The 18,741-nt window shown below is 64.9% G+C and overlaps 1 protein-coding gene across 1 annotated transcript; it reads right to left on the bottom strand.

Moving 5' to 3' along the window:
• Window positions 1–1,678: 1,678 nt before the first annotated feature.
• Window positions 1,679–18,392, bottom strand: CPXM1 (carboxypeptidase X, M14 family member 1). Its single transcript, XM_077782548.1, has 15 exons — window positions 18,306–18,392; window positions 17,903–18,200; window positions 17,703–17,781; window positions 16,746–16,881; window positions 14,533–14,672; window positions 14,352–14,436; window positions 13,528–13,678; window positions 12,587–12,675; window positions 12,345–12,468; window positions 10,122–10,318; window positions 8,782–8,961; window positions 6,485–6,782; window positions 5,184–5,323; window positions 4,045–4,147; window positions 1,679–1,923 (listed from the first exon to the last, which is right to left on the bottom strand). Exons 1-15 carry the CDS (start codon window positions 18,390–18,392, stop codon window positions 1,679–1,681), a joined length of 2,352 nt encoding a protein of 783 aa, XP_077638674.1.
• Window positions 18,393–18,741: the final 349 nt, after the last annotated feature.

Raw genomic sequence — 18,741 nt, 5'->3', positions numbered from 1 at the left:
TCAGTGTCTCCCCCGTGTCCCTCAATGTCCCCTCCTTGTCCCTCAGTGTCCCCTCAGTGTCCCCAGCCCCGCCCCCTTCGCGCCGCCGCTGATTCTCTCATTCTATTGGCCCCCGCCCCCGCTGCGTCCCGCCCCTCCCGCCGCCAGCAGCCAATAGGCGCCCAGAAATGCGGGGAGGGGCGGGACAAGCGGTTACGCGCGCGTCGGGGGCGGGGCCAGATGTTCCATTGGGGAGGGGGCGGGGCCACGGGAGCATGGAAGGGGGCGTGGCTTTATGGGCGTGGCTTGTAGTGATTGGCCACTTGTGGGCACGGATGGGGCGTGCCCTAACGGGGGGCGCGGCCCGTGCGGAATTCCTATTGGTCAGCAGCGAGTGGGCGCGGCCTGATGAGGGGCGTGGCCTCGCCGAGTTCCCGCGCGGGTGTCCGCAACAGGATCGAGCTCCGGTCTCGGTCCCGTTCCCGGTCCCTTTCCCTTGTCCGGTCCCGGTCCCGTTCCTTGTCCCAGTCCCGGTCCCTTTCCCTTGTCCGGTCCCCGTCCCGTTCCTTGTCCCAGTCCCGGTCCCTTTCCCTTGTCCGGTCCCCGTCCCGTTCCTTGTCCCAGTCCCGGTCCCTTTCCCTTGTGCGGTCCCGGTCCCGTTCCTTGTCCCAGTCCTGGTCCCTTTCGCTTGTCCGGTCCCGGTCCCATTCCTTGGCCCAGTCCCGGTACCGTTCCGTGTCTCGGTCCTTGTCCCAGTCCCGGTCCCGTTCCCGGTCCCTTTCCCTTGTCCGGTCCCGGTCCCTTTCCCATTCCCGGTCCCTTTCCCATTCCCGGTCCCGTTCCCTTTCCCAGTCCCGGCCACTTTCCGGTCTCGGCCCGTTCCCGGTCCCGTTCCATTTTCCCATTCCCGCTCTCTTTCCTGGTCCCTGTCCCGGTCCCATTCCATGTCCCATGTCCTTTCTCGTACCCCAGTCCCGTTCCCGGTCCCTTTTCCCGTCCTGTTCCCGTTCCATGTCCTGTTCCCTTTCCCGTACCTCCTTTCCTTTCCTTTCCTTTCCTTTCCTTTCCTTTCCTTTCCTTTCCTTTCCTTTCCTTTCCTTTCCTTTCCTTTCCTTTCCTTTCCTTTCCTTTCCTTTCCTTTCCTTTCCTTTCCTTTCCTTTCCTTTCCTTTCCTTTCCTTTCCTTTCCTTTCCTTTCCTTTCCTTTCCTTTCCTTTCCTTTCCTGTCCCGTTCCCGTTCCCGTTCCCGTTCCCGTTCCTTGTCCCGGTCTCTTTCCCGTTCCCGTTCCTGGTCCTTGTCCCGTTCCCTTTCCCGGTCCTGGTCCCGTTCCTTGTCCTGGTCTCTTTCCTGTTCCCGGTCTCTTTCCCCGTCCTGTTCCCGTTCCTTGTCCCGGTCTCTTTCCCGTTCCCGGTCCCGGTCCTTGTCCCGTTCCCCTTCCCGTTCCCGTTCCCTTTCCCGTTCACGTTCCCGTTCCCGTTCCTTGTCCCGGTCTCTTTCCCGTTCCCGTTCCTTGTCCCGTTCCCGTTCCTTGTCCCGGTCTCTTTCCCGGTCCCGGTCTCTTTCCCGTTCCCGTTCCCGGTCCCTCCGCCGCTCCAGACCCGCAGACTCCCAGCGGCAGCGCACCGAGCTTTACTGGGAGCCGTCCCGCCCGGTTCCCGCGCGTCCCCCGGCCGAGCCCGCGGCCCCGGGGCCGCTCCGGTCACTGCCCGCGGGCGCGCAGGCGGCGGAGGCGCAGCCGCTGCAGCCGCAGCGCCGGGTCGGGGCCCGGCCGGGTCCTCCCGGGCCGGTGGCGGCCCCGCGCCCGCGCCAGGCGGAAGCTGCACGGGGTGGGGACGTTCTCGAAGTAGACCCGGCACGGCTGCGTGGCCGCCTCGTAGCCCTCGGCCCGCGCCGTCACCTCGTACTCGCCCGGGTTCAGCAGCCGCCAGTAGTCCCCGTCCGCGGCTGCGGCGGGCCGGGGTCACACTGCTGTCCCCAGCGCTGTCCTCGTCCCCAGCCCCAGGCGCGTTCTTGTGCCACCCCTGTCCCCATTCCCATCCCCAATCCCACCCCTGTCCCTATTCCCATCCCCAGTCCCATCCGTATCCCTATTCCCATCCCCAATCCCATCCCTGTCCCCATTCCCATCCCCATCCCCAATCCCATCCCTGTCCCCATTCCCATCCCCATCCCCAATCCCATCCCTGTCCTTATCCCATCCCTATCCCTATTTCCATCCCCAATCCCATTCCATCCCCATTCCCAGCTCCAATCTTGTTCTTGTGCCACCCCTGTCCCTATTCCCATCCCCAATCCCATCCCTGTCCCCATTCCCATCCCCAATCCCATCCCTGTCCCCATTCCCATCCCCATCCCCAATCCCACCCCTGTTCCTATTCCCATCCCCAATCCCATTCCGTCCTCGTCCCCAGCTCCAATCCCGTTCTTGTGCCACCCCTGTCCCTATTCCCATCCCCAATCCCATCCCTGTCCTTATCCCATCCCTATCCCTAACTATTTCCATCCCCAATCCCATTCCGTCCTCGTCCCCAGCTCCAATCCTGTTCTTGTCCCACCCTTGTCCCTATTCCCATCCCCAATCCCATCCCTGTCCCCATTCCCATCCCCAATCCCACCCCTGTCCCTATTCCCATCCCCAATCCCATCCCTGTCCTTATCCCATCCCTATCCCTAACTATTTCCATCCCCAATCCCATTCCATCCCCGTTCCCAGCTCCAATCTTGTTCTTGTCCCATCCCTGTCCCCATTCCCACCCCCAATCACATCCCTGTCCCTATTCCCATCCCCAATCCCATTCCGTCCTCGTCCCCAGCTCCAATCCCGTTCTTGTGCCACCCCTGTCCCTATTCCCATCCCCAATCCCATCCCTGTCCCTATTCCCGTCCCCAATCCCACCAATGTCCTCGTCCCCAGCCCCATCCCCATTTTTGTCCCATCCCTATCCCTATTCCCATTCCAAATCCCATTCCTGTCCTTATCCCATCCCTAGCCCTGTCCCTATTCCCACCCCCAATCCCATTCCTGTCCCCATTCCCAGCCCCAACCCTGTTCTTGTCCCACCCCTGTCCCTATTCCCATTCCCAATCCCATCCCTGTCCCTATTCCCATCCCCAATCCCATCCCTGTCCCTATTCCCATCCCCAATCCCATTCCGTCCTTGTCCCCAGCCCCAACCCCATTTTTGTCCCATCCCTATCCCTATTCCCATTCCAAATCCCATTCCTGTCCTTATTCCATCCCTAGCCCTGTCCCTATTCCCATCCCCAATCCCATTCCATCCCCGTCCCCAGCTCCAATCCTGTTCTTGTCCCACCCCTGTCCATATTCCCATCCCCAATCCCATTCCTGTCCTTGTCACCAGCCCCAACCCCATTCTTGTCCCACCCCTGTCCCTATTCCCATCCCTTTCCTGATCCTATTCCCAGTCTAATCCTGCTTCCGCTGCCATCTATAATCCCCAATCCCATCCCCCTTCCATCCCTGTCCCCATCCCCATCCCATTCCTGTCCCCATTCCCTTTCCCATCTCCACCTGCGATTCCCAATCCCATCCCCAAATCCCATCCCATTCCTTTCCCTGTCCCCAGCCCCGTCCCATTCACATCACCAATGCCATCCATTCCTGTCCCATCCCTATTCCCAACCTCATCCCATTAACTCTTCCCACCCCATTCCCATTCCTGTCCCCATCCCTATTCCCAACCTCATCCCATTAACTCTTCCCACCCCAATCCCATTCCTTCCCATCCCTATTCCCAACCTCATCCCATTAACTCTTCCCACCGCAATCCCATTCCTTCCCATCCCTATTCCCAACCTCATCCCATTAACTCTTCCCACCCCAATCCCATTCCTGTCCCCATCCCATCCCCTTTCCCACTCTAATCCTCTTTCCATCTCCATCTGCAATTCCCAATCCCAAATCCCATCTCGTTCCTTTCCCTGTCCCCATTCCCATCCCTGCTCCCATCCCACCACCGTCCTCACCCCACCTCCCTCCCCAGCCTGATCCCGATCCCGTTCCCGCCCCAAGCCCCGTCCCGCAGGGTCCCGGTGTCCCCGCACCGGTGCGGACGTCGTGGTTGATGCCATCCACGGAGATGATGGCGTTGGGGATGCCCTGCTCGGTGTCACCATCCCGGACCACGCCCTTGATCCCGCGGTGCACCTGCAGGGGGTCGGTGCCACAGGTGTGTCCCCCCCGCCCCGGTGCCACCCTCAGTGTTGGGGACAGCCACGTCCCGCTGCCATCCTGCCGAAAGCCCCGCCCTGGAATGTCCCCAGCGTGTCCCCCCGTCCCCAAAGTCTTACAGAGACACCCCGGGGGTCCCCTGGCCCTGCCCTGCCCGTGACACAGTGTCCCCATTGTCCCCAAAACCCCCAGACCCCCTCAGTGTCCCCATTGTCCCCAAAACCCCCAGACCCCCTCAGTGTCCCCATTGTCCCCAAAACTCCCTGACCCCCTCAGTGTCCCCATTGTCCCCAAAACCCCCTGACCCCCTCAGTGTCCCCAAAACCCCCAGACCCCCTCAGTGTCCCCATTGTCCCCAAAACCCCCCAAATCCCCCATCCTGTACCCCCTATCCCCACTGCCCTCCTCACCCAGCACCCCAAACCCCCTCATATTCCCATTCCCAATCCGATCCCCATCCCCATTCCCCCATTCCGAATCCCATTCCCATCCCCATCCTCCCATTCCCATTCCCATCCCATTCCCATTCCCATCCCATTCCCATTCCCATTCCCATTGCCCCATCCCCATTCCCATTCCCATCCCCATCCCATCCCCATTCCCCCATCCCCATTCCCATTCCCATCCCCATCCTCCCATTCCCATTCCCATTCCCATTCCCATTCCCATTCCCATCCCATCCCATCCCATCCCATCCCATCCCATCCCATCCCATCCCATCCCATCCCATCCCATCCCATCCCCATTCCCAATCCCATCCCCATCCCCATTCCCCCATTCCGAATCCCATCCCCATCCCCATCCCCATTCCCATCCCCATTCCCCCATCCTCCCATTCCCATCCCCATTCCCATCCCATTCCCATTCCCATCCCTATTTCCCCATTCCCATTCCCCCATTCCCATCCCCATTCCCATCCAGCCCCTCCTCACAGACAGCCCCGCGGTGCCTCCTGCCACCCTCGAGCCGTGTCCCCAAGCCCAGTGCCACCCCCGGTGCCAGCCGTGCCCACCTGCTCCATGAAGAGCAGCAGGGACTCGCGGTTGTTCTCCCACTCGTGGGGCAGCTCGGAGGCGTGCGGGAATTTGTCGCAGGAGAGCTCCACGGTGATCTCGAAGCAGTTGGTGTGCAGGTAGCTGAAGTCGTTCATGCCTGGGGACAGCCAGGGTGGCAGCAGGGGACACACGGGGACACGGAGGTCACAGCCAGGGTGGCAGCAGGGGACACAGAGGTCACAGCCACGGTGGCAGCAGGGGACACACGGGGACATGGATGTCACAGCCAGGGTGGCAGTAAGGGACATGGAGGGACACGGAGGTCACAGTCAGGGTGGCAGCAGGGGACACACGGGGACACGGAGGTCATAGCCAGGGTGGCAGCAGGGGACACAGGGGGACATGGAGGTCACAGCCAGGGTGGCAGCAGGGGACACGGAGATCACAGGGAGGGTGGCAACAGGGGACACACAGGGACATGGAGGTCACAGCCAGGGAGCTCTGTGTCACTACTGTCACCCACCCTGTGCCACCTGAGCTCAGTGTCCCACTCATTGCCATGTGCCACCTGAGCTCACAGTGTCCCCATGTCCCCACTCACTGCCATGTGTCACCTGAGCTCACAGTGTCCCCATTCACTGCCACCCTGTGCCACCTGAGCTCCGTGTCGCTGTCACCCACTGTGTGCCACCTGAGCTCAGTGTCGCACTCACTGCCACCATGTGCCACCTGAACTCAGTGTCCCCGTGTCCCCACTCACTGCCACGTGCCACCTGAGCTCAGTGTCCCACTCACTGCCATGTGCCACCTGAGCTCACAGTGTCCCCACTCACTGTGAGACACCCTGTGCCACCTGAGTTCAGTGTCCCCACGCCCCCACTCACTGCCATGTGCCACCAGAGCTCCATGTCCCACTTACTACCACCCTGTGCCACCTGAGCTCCGTGTCACTGTCACCCACTGTGTGCCACCTGAGCTCAGTGTCGCACTCACTGCCACCCTGTGCCACCTGAACTCAGTGTCCCCGTGTCCCCACTCACTGCCACGTGCCACCTGAGCTCAGTGTCCCACTCACTGCCATGTGCCACCTGAGCTCACAGTGTCCCCATTCACTGCCACCCTGTGCCACCTGAGCTCAGAGTGTCCCCACGTTCCCACTCACTGCCATGTGCCACCTGAGCTCAGTGTCACTGTCACCCACCGTGTGCCACCTGAGCTCACAGCGTCCCTGCGCCCCCACTCACTGCCAGCCACCGTGTGCCACCTGAGCTCAGTGTCACTGTCACCCACCCTGTGCCATCCCCGCGCCCCCACTCACTGCCAGCCACCGTGTGCCAGTGGGCGCCGTTGATGATGTTGCCGAAGCGGCTGAAGTCGTGCTGGTGGCAGGGCCGGCGCTCGCCGCGGGCCATGGCCAGGTTGGCGGTGGCGTAGACGGTGGCCAGCCAGCGGAAGACGCCGTCGTCGGGCGTGGGCGTCAGCTCCCGCGCCTTCCAGGAGCTGCGGCTCATGTCGAAGGGGTAGGTGACCACCAGCTCGCCGCCGTGCAGGTTGGCGCTCAGCACGAACGGGTAGCGCTGCATCCACGCGATCACCGCCCGCGTCTCCGGGGCCACCTGCGGTGACACTGCTGTCAGCGTCCCGCAGGTCACCCATGTGGTGGCATCGCTGTCAGCGTCCCGCAGGTCACCCCTGTGGTGACGCTGCCGTCATCGTCCCGCAGGTCACCCCTGTGGTGACACTGCTGTCATCATCTTCCAGGTCACCCCTGCGGTGACACTGCTGTCATCGTCCTGCAGGTCACCCCTGTGGTGGCATCGCTGTCATCGTCCTGCAAGTCACCCCTGTGGTGACACTGCTGTGATCATCTTCCAGGTCACCCCTGCGCTGACACTGCTGTCACCATCCCGCAGGTCACCCCTGTGGTGGCATTGCTGTCAGCGTCCTGCAGGTCACCCATGTGGTGACACCACCATCACCCATGTCTACAAGGTCACCCCTGTGGTGACACTGCTGTGATCATCCTCCAGGTAACCAATGCAATGACACTGCCGTCACCATCCTGCAGGTCACCCCTGTGGTGGCATCGCTGTCTTCATCCTGCAGGTCACCCCTGTGGTGACACCACTGTCATCACCTTCCAGGTCACCCATGTAGTGGCATTGCCATCACCCATGTCTACAAGATCACCCCTGTGGTGACACTGCTGTCACCGTCCCGCAGGTCACCCCTGTGGTGACACCGCTGTCACCATCCTGCAGGTCAGCCCTGCGATGACACTGCTGTCATCATCTTCTGGGTCACCCATGAGGTGACACCGCTGTCACCTGTGCCCCCAGAGCCACCCATGCAGTGACACCACTGTCACCATCTTCCAGGTCACCCGTGTGGTGACACTGCCATCACGCATGTCTACAAGGTCACCCCTGCAGTAACACCACTGTCACCATCCTGCAGGTCACCCCTGTGGTGACACCACTGTGATCATCCTCCAGGTAACCAATGCAATGGCACCACTGTCACCATCCTCCATGTCACCCATGTAGTGGCACTGCCATCACCCATGTCTACGAGGTCACCCCTGCAGTGACACTGCTGTCACCATCCTTAAGGTCACCCATGTGGTGACACCGCTGTCACCTGTGCCCCCAGGGCCACCCCTGCAGTGACACTGCTGTGATCATCTTCCAGGTCACCCATGTGGTGACACCACTGTCATCATCTTCTGGGTCACCCATGCAGTGACACCACTGTCACCCATGCCACCAAGGCCACCCATGCAGTGACACCGCTGTCACCCACATCTCCAAGGCCACCCCTGCGGTGACACTGCTGCCACCATCTCCGAGGCCACCCGTGTGGTGACACCGCTGTCACCTGTCCCTTGTGGTGGTGGTGGCCACGTCCTTGTCCCCGTGGCTCCAGGTGACGCGCGGGGTTGGGCTGGTCCGGCCCCAGTGCAGCCCCTGTGGGGGCAGCTCCCACCCCGGGGGACTGGGGGGGATTTGGGGTTTTGGAGGGGTCTTAGGGGGACTCGGGGGGTTTTGGGGTCTCACCCTGGATGTGATAGAGGATGGGGGTTTTGGGGTGTCACCACGATGTGATAGGATTGGGGTTTTGGGGTCTCAGCATGGTGCCAGCCCAGGAGGTTTGGGGTTTTGGGGTTCACCATGGTGCCAGCCCGGGAGGTTTGGGGTTTTGGGGTCTCACACTGATAGGATTGGGGTTCTGGGGTCTCAGCACAGTGCCAGCCTGGGAGGTTTGGGGTTTTGGGGTCTCACCATGGTGCCAGCCTGGGAGAATTGGGGTTTTGGGGTCTCACACTGATAGGATTGGGGTTTTGGGGTCTCACCATGGTGCCAGCTCAGGAGGTTTGGGGTTTTGGGGTTCACCATGGTGCCAGCCCGGGAGAATTTGGGTTTTGGGGTCTCAGCACGGTGCCAGCCCGGGAGGTTTGGGGTTTTGGGGTCTCACACTGATAGGATTTGGGTTTTGGGGTTCACCATGGTGCCAGCCCAGGAGGTTTGGGGTTTTGGGGTCTCACACTGATAGGATTGGGGTTTTGGGGTCTCACCATGGTGCCAGCCCGGGAGGTTTGGGGTTTCGGGCTCTCACCGTGGCGTTGGCGAAGGTGTAGTACTCGGGGATGGGGATGTAGTGGTTGGGGAACTCGTGGGGCACCAGCTCGTTGTCCTCGGCGTCCCACAGCGCCGTGTTCAGGTCGGCGAAGTTGTGGTTGAGGTCGATGCCCTCGTACGTCCAGCGGCCCATGGCCCATCCCACCAGCTCCGAGCCCTGCCGGGGCACCGCGGGCACCGGGGTCACCGGGGTGGACACTGGGATCACCAGGAACACCGGGGTGGACACTGGGATCATCGGGATCACTGGGATGGGCACTGGGGATCACTGGGACAGGCACTGGGATCACTGGGACAGGCACTGGGATCACTGGGATCACCGGGATTACTGGGATGGGCACCAGGATGGGCACCGGGATCACTGGGATGGACACTGGGATCATCAGGATGGACACTGGGATCACTGGGATGGGCACCAGGATGGGCACTGGGATCAGTGGGATGGACACTGGGATGATTGGGATGGGCACCGGGATGGACACTGGGATGGACACAGGGATGGGCACTGGGGTGGACACTGGGATGGGCACCGGGATGGACATCGGGATGGGCACTGGGATGGGCACCAGGATGGACATTGGGATGGACACTGGGATGGGCACTGGGATAACTGGGATGGGCACGCACCAGGATGATTGGGATGGGCACTGGGACAGACATTGGGATGGGCACTGGAATGGACACTGGGATGATTGGGATGGGCACTGGGATGGGCACTGGGATGACTGGGATGGACATTGGGATGGACTCAGGGATGATTGGGATGGACACCAGGGCGGACATTGGGATGGGCACAGGGATGGGCACTGGGATGGACACCAGGGTGGACATTGGGCTGGACACCGCGGTCACCAGGATTGGCACTGGGATGGTTGGGATGGGCACTGGGATGGGCACTGGGATGACTGGGATGGGCACTGGGATGGACATTGGGATGGACACAGGGATGGGCACTGGGATGGACACCAGGGTGGACATTGGGCTGGACACCTCGGTCACCAGGATTGGCACTGGGATGGTTGGGATGGGCACTGGGATGGGCACTGGGATGACTGGGATGGGCACTGGGATGGACATTGGGATGGACTCAGGGATGATTGGGATGGACACCAGGGTGGACATTGGGATGGACACAGGGATGGGCACTGGGATGGACACTGGGATGGACACAGGGATGGGCACTGGGATGGACACCAGGGTGGACATTGGGCTGGACACCTCGGTCACCAGGATTGGCACTGGGATGGTTGGGATGGGCACTGGGATGGGCACTGGGATGACTGGGATGGTCACCAGGCTGGGCGGTGCCAGCCCTACCAGCTTGTAGGCGGTCTCGTAGCCGTCGGGGTTCATGGAGGGCAGCAGGTGGATGCGCGTGCCCGTCACCAGCTGCACCACGCGGGGGTTGCCCAGCCGGAATTCCCGGCACAGGAATTCCATCAGGTTCAGCAGCAGCTCCCGGCCCAGCACCTCGTTCCCGTGCATCCCGGCCACGTAGCGGAACTCCGGCTCTCCTGCGGGCCACCGGGGCTGGCTGGAGGGACCCTGGGCACTGTCCCCGTGGCCCCATCCCCAGCCTGGCTGGCCCTGTCCCCAGGATGCCACTCCACCACCCTGGGTGTCCTTGGTCATTGTCCCCATGTCCCTGCACCACCCTGGGTGTCCTTGGTCACTGTCCCCATCCATCTCCACCACCCTGGGTGTCCCTGTTTCCATCCTGGACCAGTCTGGGTGTCCCTGTGTCCCTATGTCCACCCTGGGTGTCCCTGGTCATTGTCCCCATGTCCCTGCACCACCCTGGGTGTCCCTGGTCACTGTCCCCATCCATCTCCACCACCCTAGGTGTCCCTGTCTCCATCCTGGGTGTCCCTGGTCACCCTGTCCCTGCAGCACCCTGGGTGTCCCTGTCTCCACCCTGGGTGTCCCTGGTCACTGTCCCCATGTCCCTGCACCACCCTGCGTGTCCCTGTCCCCATCCTGGACCAGTCTGGGTGTCCCTATGTCACTATGTCCATCCTGGGTGCTCATGGTCACCTTGTTCCCATCCATCTGCACAACCCTGGGTGTCCTTGGTCACTGTCCCCATGTCCCTGCACCAGGCTGGGTGTCCCCATCCCCATCCTGATGTCCCTGTGTCCCCATCCTGCACCACCCTCAGTGTCCCTGTGTCCCCATCCCCATCCTGGGTGTCCCTCTCCCTGTCCTGCACCACCCTGGGCGTCCCCGTCCCCATCCTGGACCAGTCTGGGTGTCCCTGTGTCCCTCTGTCCACCCTGGGTGTCCTTGGTCACTGTCCCCATGTCCCTGCACCACCCTGGGTGTCTCTGTCCCCATCCTGGGTGTCCCTGGTCACTGTCCCCGTGTCCCTGCACCACCCTGGGTGTCTCTGTCCCCATCCTGGACCAGTCTGGGTGTCCCTGTGTCCATATCTCCAACCTGGGTGTCCATGGTCACTGTCCCCATCCATCTCCACCACCCTGCGTGTCCTTGGTCACTGTCCCCATGTCCCTGCACCACCTTGGGTGTCCCTGTCCCCAGGATGCTCCTCCACAAGGCTGGGTGTCCCTGTCACTATCCTGCACCAGTCTGGGTGTCCCTGTCCCCATCCTGGACCACCTTCCGTGTCCCTCTGTTTCTCTCCCTGTCCTTCACCAGTCTGGGTGTCCCCATCTCCATCCTGAGCACCCCTGCTCACCCTGTTCCCATCCACGTGCTCCACTTTGGACATCCCTGGTGACTGTCCCCGTGTCCCCATGTCCATCCTGGGTGTCCCCATGTCCCCATCCTGGGTGTCCCTGTGTCCCCATGCCCATCCTGGGTGTCCCTGTGTCCCCATCCTGGGTGTCCCTGTGTCCCCATGCCCATCCTGGGTGTCCCAAGCCACCCTCTCCCCCCGCCCCTCACAGGTCTGGGTGTCCCTGGTGTCCCTGGTGTCCCCATCCTCATCCTGGGTGTCCCCATCCTGGGTGTCCCTGTGTCCCCATGCCCATCCTGGGTGTCCCTGTGTCCCCATCCTGGGTGTCCCTGTGTCCCCATGCCCATCCTGGGTGTCCCCAGCCACCCTCTCCTCCCGCCCCTCACAGGTCTGGGTGTCTCTGGTGTCCCTGGTGTCCCCATCCTCATCCTGGGTGTCCCCATCCTGGGCGTCCCTGTGTCCCCATGCCCATCCTGGGTGTCCCTGTGTCCCCATGCCCATCCTGGGTGTCCCAAGCCACCCTCTCCCCCCTCCCCTCACAGGTCTGGGTGTCCCTGGTGTCCCCATCTCCATCCTGGGCATCTCCTGCCACGCTGGGTGGCACAGTCACCCCATCCTGAACCAGCCAGGGTGACAGTGCCACTGTCCTGCACCAGCCCTGGTGACAGTGCCCACCCCCTGAGCCAGCCCGGCCATCCCTGGTGACCCTCTCCTCATCCTGGGCACCCCCAGTCACCCCATCTCCACCTGGGCATCCCTGGGTGCTGTCCCCACGCCCATCGTGCCCCACCCCAGGTAACCCCAGCTATCCCCAGGTGTCCCCAGGTGTCCCCAGGTGTCCCCACCGAGCTCGTGCTGCCCGGGGTTGTCGGAGATCTCCATCACGTAGAGGCGCAGCCCGCGGGAGCTCTGCCCGATGCTGTACACGCGGGTGATGTCGGGGCACTCCTCGCTCACCCTCTTCATCAGCTGCGGGCGGTGGCACCGTCAGGGACACGCCGAGGTGGCACAGCCCTCCTTGGGGACACCCCGGGGACACCGCGGGGACACGGAGATGCCCCGGCAGGGCTGGGCGGGTGGGTGGCACCTTTCTCATCTCCTGGTAGTTGTGGTGGCGGAAATCCAGCGGCGGTTCGGGCGGCGCCGGGGGGTGCCAGGCGTGGGCATCGCTGGGGTCTGGGGGACAGCGAGGGGACAGCGAGGGGACAGCGAGGGGACAAAGAGGGGACACGGTCAGGGACAGCCAACAGCCCAGACCTCCACTCTGGTGACAGCAGTGAGCGCTGCTGGGGTGGCGTGTGAGCTGGGGGACAGCCAGAGGGTCCCAAAGGGACAGGGGACATCCAGGGGGTCCCCAAGGGGCAGGGGACAGCCAGAGTGTCCCCAAGGGACAGGGGACAGCCAGGGGGTCCCCAAAGGGACAGGGGACAGCCAGTGGGTCCCCAAGGGGCAGGGGACATCCAGAGTGTCTCAAAGGGACAGGGGACAGCCAGAGGGTCCCCAAGGGGAGAGGGGACAGCCAGTGGGTCCCCAAGGGGCAGGGGACAGCCAGGGAGTCCCAAAGGCACAGGGGACATCCAGAGGGTCCCAAAGGGACAGGGGACAGCCAGAGTGTCCCCAAGGGACAGGGGACAGCCGGAGTGTCCCCAAGGGACAGGGGACATCCAGAGTGTCTCAAAGGGACAGGGGACAGCCAGAGGGTCCCCAAGGGACAGGGGACAGCCGGAGTGTCCCCGAGGGACAGGGGACAGCCAGGGAGTCCCCAAGGGACAGGGGACAGGCGGAGTGTCCCCAAGGCACAGGGGACAGCCGGAGTGTCCCCAAAGGGACAGGGGACAGCCGGAGGGTCCCCAAGGGACAGGGGACAGCCGGAGTGTCCCCGAGGGGCAGGGGACAGCCAGAGGGTCCCAAAGGGACAGGGGACAGCCGGAGGGTCCCCAAAGGGACAGGGGACATCCAGAGGGTCCCCAAGGGACAGGGGACAGCCGGAGTGTCCCCGAGGGGCAGGGGACAGCCAGGGACACCCACCGGGCAGGGCACAGCCCAGCACCTCGGCCCGCAGGCACACGCTGCCGTTGGGGTGCCAGCTCTGGGGGTTGATGCGCAGGAAGCGCCCCACGAGCGGCGCGGGCAGCACGTTCAGCACCGGCGTCTCGGGGTCCCGGTTGGCAGGGAACACCTGCAGGGGACAGCGGGGGACAGCAGGGGACAGGAGGGGACAGGAGGGGACAGCAGGGGTCAGGGAGAGCCGCCCGTGGGCCCCCAGCCCATGAGGAGCGGGCACGGCCCCGGGCACAGCCCAGGTGGGGCTGTGGGTGCTGCTCACACCCCAAAGGAACCAGGGATGGGCACAGGGAGCCCCAAACCTGCTCCTGGCATGGGGTGGGCAGGGGGACCCCAAAATCCACCCATGGCATGGAGATCCCCAAAGATGAGCCGGGTACAGCTCTGACATGGTGACCCCCAAATCCAGCCCTGAACAGGGACCCCAAATCCATCCTGGCACAGGGACCCCAAATCCACCCCAGAACAGGGACCCCAAATCCAGCCCAGCACAGGAACCCCAAATCCATCCTGGCACAGGGACCCCAAATCCACCCTGGCACAGGGACCCCAAATCCAGACCTGGCACAGGGACCCCAAATCCACCCTGGCACAGGGACCCCAAATCCATCCTGGCACAGGGACCCCAAATCCATCCTGGCACAGAGACCCCAAATCCTCCCCAGAACAGGAACCCCAAATCCTCCCCAGAACAGGAACCCCAAACCCACCCCTGGCACAGGGACCCCCAATCCCCCGGTGCCACCCACCGCCTCCCCGGTGCCACCCCGGTGCCCGGTGCCACCCACCGCCTCCTCGGTGCCGTTGCGGCTGGGCAGCCACGCGTGCGAGTCGTTGCTGACCTGCACCTTGTAGGACGTCACCCAGTCGTACCTGCGGGGCGCAGGGCGGGTCAGGGGTGGGGGTCCCCCAAGGTTGTCACTGTCCCCGAGGTTGTCCCCGAGGTTGTCCCCGAGGTTGTCCCCTTACGTCCAGATGGAGTTGAGGCCCTGGGTGACGAGGCCGGTGAAGCGGGTGAGGCGCCCGGCGTCCACCTGCAGCCACTGCTCGGTGTCCTCGCGGCCCGCGCACCAGCCGCCGTCGAACGGGTCACCGTCGGAGAGCCCCGACTGAGGGGACAGCAGGGGACACGCGCGGGGACACGGCCACACCGCCCCACGCGCCCCGAGAACGCGCTGCTGGCACCGGGGTGGGGGCAGCGGGTGGTGGTACCACGGTGGTGGCACCGGGGTGGTGGCACCAGTGGTGGTGGTCGCACCACGGTGGTGGCACCGGGGTGGTGGCATTGGTAGTGGCAGCACTGGTGGTGGTGGCACTGGTGGTGGTGGCACCGGTGGTGGTGGTGGCACCGGTGGTGGTGGCACTGGGGTGGTGGCACCACGGTGGTGGCACCACAGTGGTGGAACCAGGGTGGTGGTGGCACTGGGGTGGTGGCAACACGGTGGTTGCACCGGTGGTGGTGGCACTGGGGTTGTGGCATTGGTGATAGCACCAGGGTGGTGGCAGCAGTGGTGGTGGCACCAGGGTGGTGGCACCAGTGGTGGTGGTACCGGGGTGGTGGCACAGGTGGTGGTGGCATTGGTGGTGGTGGCACCAGTGATGGCAGCGGGGTGGTGGCATTGGTGGTGGTGGCACCGGGCTGGTGGCACTGGGGTGGTGGCATTGGCGGTGGTGGTCGCACCAGGGTGGTGGCACCGGGGTGGTGGCACCGGTGGTGGTGGCACTGGGGTAGTGGCACCAGGGTGGTGGTGGCACCAGTGGTGGTGGCACTGGGGTGGTGGCACCGGGGGTGGTGACACCGGGGTGGTGGCAGCAGTGGTGGTGGCACCAGGGTGGTGGCATTGGTAGTGGCAGCACTGGTGGTGGTGGCACCACAGTGGTGGCACCGGTGGTGGTGGCACCAGAGTGGTGGCACCAGGACCACCAAGAGCCACACGGGAGGGAGAGGGCAGAGCTGGAGAGTGCCAGGAACGCTCGTGGGCTGTGAGGGTGCCATGGGCTGGCCACAAAATGTCACAAAATGTCACAAAATGTCACAAATGGGGCACAAAATGTCACAAAATGCCACAAAATGCCACAAAATGTCACAAATGGGCCACAAAATGTCACAAAATGCCACAAAATGCCACAACTGTGCCACGAAGGTGCCACACCTCCGTGGCGTTTGTCGCGCACTTGCCACACCCACGGGCCACACCTTGTGTAGGTGGCACCCAAACAGCCGCCCAGCCTGGCACAGCCTGGCACACCCTGAGCCACCCTGGCACACTCCTGGCACACCTTGGCACACCCTGAGCCACCCTGGCCTAGCCTGGCACACTCCTGGCACACTTTGGCACCCCTGGCACGCTCCTGGCACACCCTGATCCAGTCTGGCCCACCCTGGCACACCTAGCCCATCCCTGGCACCCCTGGCCCAACCTGGCACACTTCTGACCCACCCTGGCACACCCTGATCCAGTCTGGCCCACCCTGGCACTCCTGGCACACCCTGATCCACCCTGGCACACCCTGATCCAGTCTGGCCCACCCTGGCACTCCTGGCACACCCTGATCCACCCTGGCACACCCTGATCCAGTCTGGCCCACCCTGGCACTCCTGGCACACCCTGATCCACCCTGGCACACCCTGATCCAGTCTGGCCCACCCTGGCACTCCTGGCACACCCTGATCCACCCTGGCACACCCTGATCCAGTCTGGCCCACCCTGGCACTCCTGGCACACCCTGATCCAATCTGGCCCACCCTGATCCACCCTGGCCCAGCCTGGCACACTGTGATCCACCTTGGCCCGCCCTGGCACACCTAGCCCATCCCTGGCACCCCTGGCCCAACCTGGCACACTCCTGACCCACCCTGGCACACCCTGATCCAGTCTGGCCCACCCTGGCACACCTGGCACACCCTGGCACACCCTGGCCCAGCCTGGCACACCCTGATCCAATCTGGCCCACCCTGATCCACCCTGGCCCAGCCTGGCACACTCCTGGCACACCCTGATCCACCCTGGCACTCCTGGCACACCCTGATCCACCCTGGCACCCCTGGCCCAGCCTGGCACACCCCTGGCACACCCTGATCCACCCTGGCACCCCTGGCCCAGCCTGGCACACCCCTGGCACCCCTCGCCCATCCCTGGCACCCCTGGCACCCCCGGCCCAGCCTGGCACCCCTGGCATACCTGGATGTTGAGGCGGCCGCGGTGCGCGCCCAGCCCGTGCCGCCTGTGGCTCGATGCCCGCAGCTGCGCGTCCAGCACCCGCAGGGACTCCAGCCCCAGGGGGGGACACGCTGGGGACACGGCGGGCACCGCGTCACCCAGGGACCCCCGAGCGGCCGGGGATGTCCCCAACCCGTGTCCCCCCCGAGCGGTGCCAGCCACGGTTCAGCGCCCCAAACCCCGGGTGCCCCCTGGGTGTCCCCAGGTGCCTCCCGGGTGTCCCCAAGCACCCCCTGGGTGTTCCCAGGTGCCCCCAAGTACCCCCTGCGTGTCCCACAGGTGTCCCCAGGTGTCCCCCGGGTGTCCCCCAGGTGCCCTCAGGTGTCCCCCGGGTGTCCCCAAGCACCCTCTGGCTGTCCCCAGCTGCCCCCAAGCACCCCCCGGATGTCCCCAGGTGTCCCTGGGTGTCCCCCAGGTGTCCCCAGGTGCCCCCCGGGTGTCTCTAGGTGTCCCCAGGTGCACCCCAGGTGTCCCCATGGTGTCCCCCAGGTGCTCTCAGGTGTTCCCAGGAGCCCCCCGGCTGTCCCCAAGTGTCCCCAGGTGCCCCCCGGGTGTCCCCAGGTGTCCCCAAGCACCTCCCAGGTGTCCCCAGGTGCCCCCCGGGTATCCCCAAGTGTCCCCCGGGTGTCCCCAGGAGCCCCCCGGGTGGACCCCAAGTGTCCCCAAGCACCCCCCGGGTGTCACCAAGTGTCCCCCAGGTGTCCCCAGCTGTCCCCAAGTGCCCCCCGGGTGTCCCCAGGTGTCCCCAAGCACCCCCCGGGTGTCACCAAGTGTCCCCCCGGATGTCCCCAGGTGCCCCCCGGATGTCCCCAGGTGTCTCCCGGGTGTCCCCAGGTGTCCCCAGGACAGGCCAGCTCCGTGTGCGGGTGACCTCGCCCGTGCCACCCGCACCCAGCGCACGCACAGAGCTCCCGCGGAGCGGCCGGAGCCTCCGGCTTCTTCCTCGGCACCTTCTTCTTCCTCAGCACCTTCCTCCTCCTCACCTCGGGCGCCGGGGCTGCGAGGGGACACGGGGGTGCCAGGGAAGGGGCAGGGCACGCCCTGGCACCCCGCGTGCCCCCCGCGACCCCCGCTTTGCCACGCTCCTCCCAGCGCCCCCCGAGCCCTCCCGGTCTTACCGGTGACCGCGGGGTCCCCGCGCCGGGAGGGGCCGGGGCTGGCGGGGGTCGCGCTGCCCCGCCCCGGGGGTCCCGTGCCGCCCTTCGGGGGTCCCGTCGTGGTGCCCTTCGTGGGGGACACCCCGCTGGGTTTGGGGGGTCCCGCCGTGCTGCCCTTCGTGGGGGACACCCCGCTGGTTTTGGGGGGTCCCGCCGTGGTGCCCTTCGTGGGGGACACCCCGCTGGTTTTGGGGGGTCCCGTCGTGGTGCCCTTCCAGGGGGGCGTCTCCCTGCTTTTAGGGGGTCCCCCGGCGATGGTCTTCGTGGGGGACACCCCGCTGGTTTTGGGGGGTCCCGCCGTGCTGCCTTTTCTGGGGGACACCCCGCTGGGTTTGGGGGTCCCGCTGGCCGTGCCGGGCTGGGGGGGCGCGGCGCGGGCGGGGGGCGGCGGGGGTCCCAGCAGGAGCAGCAGCAGCAGCAGCAGCAGCGGGGCGAGGGGCGACCCCGCCATGGCCGCGGCCCTGCCGGTGCCTGCCGGTCCCTGCCGGTGCCTGCCCGCTCCTGGTCCCGCTCCCGGCTCCTCCCCGCCCACCGCCCGCTCCCCGCCCGCTTCCTGCCCGGGACCCCCGCCCGCCTCCTGCCCGGGACCCCCGGCCGTGCCCCGCCCCGTTACACGGCCCCGTTCCGCTCCCCGTGTCACCGCACCCCTCGAACGGGGGACACCCGGTCCCACCGGCGTGCCTCGACCTGTGTCCCCACCGAGCCACCACCGTGTCCCCCCACCGTGTCCCCACTGTCCCACCGCCACGTCGGGGGGTGGCCCGGGGGTCTGCGGGGGCTCCTCCCGCCGCAGCGGCGGC

This window comes from Lonchura striata, chromosome 4 (assembly GCF_046129695.1).
Source record: "Lonchura striata isolate bLonStr1 chromosome 4, bLonStr1.mat, whole genome shotgun sequence".
Classification (NCBI taxonomy): Eukaryota; Metazoa; Chordata; class Aves; order Passeriformes; family Estrildidae; genus Lonchura; species Lonchura striata.
This window is presented reverse-complemented; position numbering and strand designations above follow the sequence as displayed.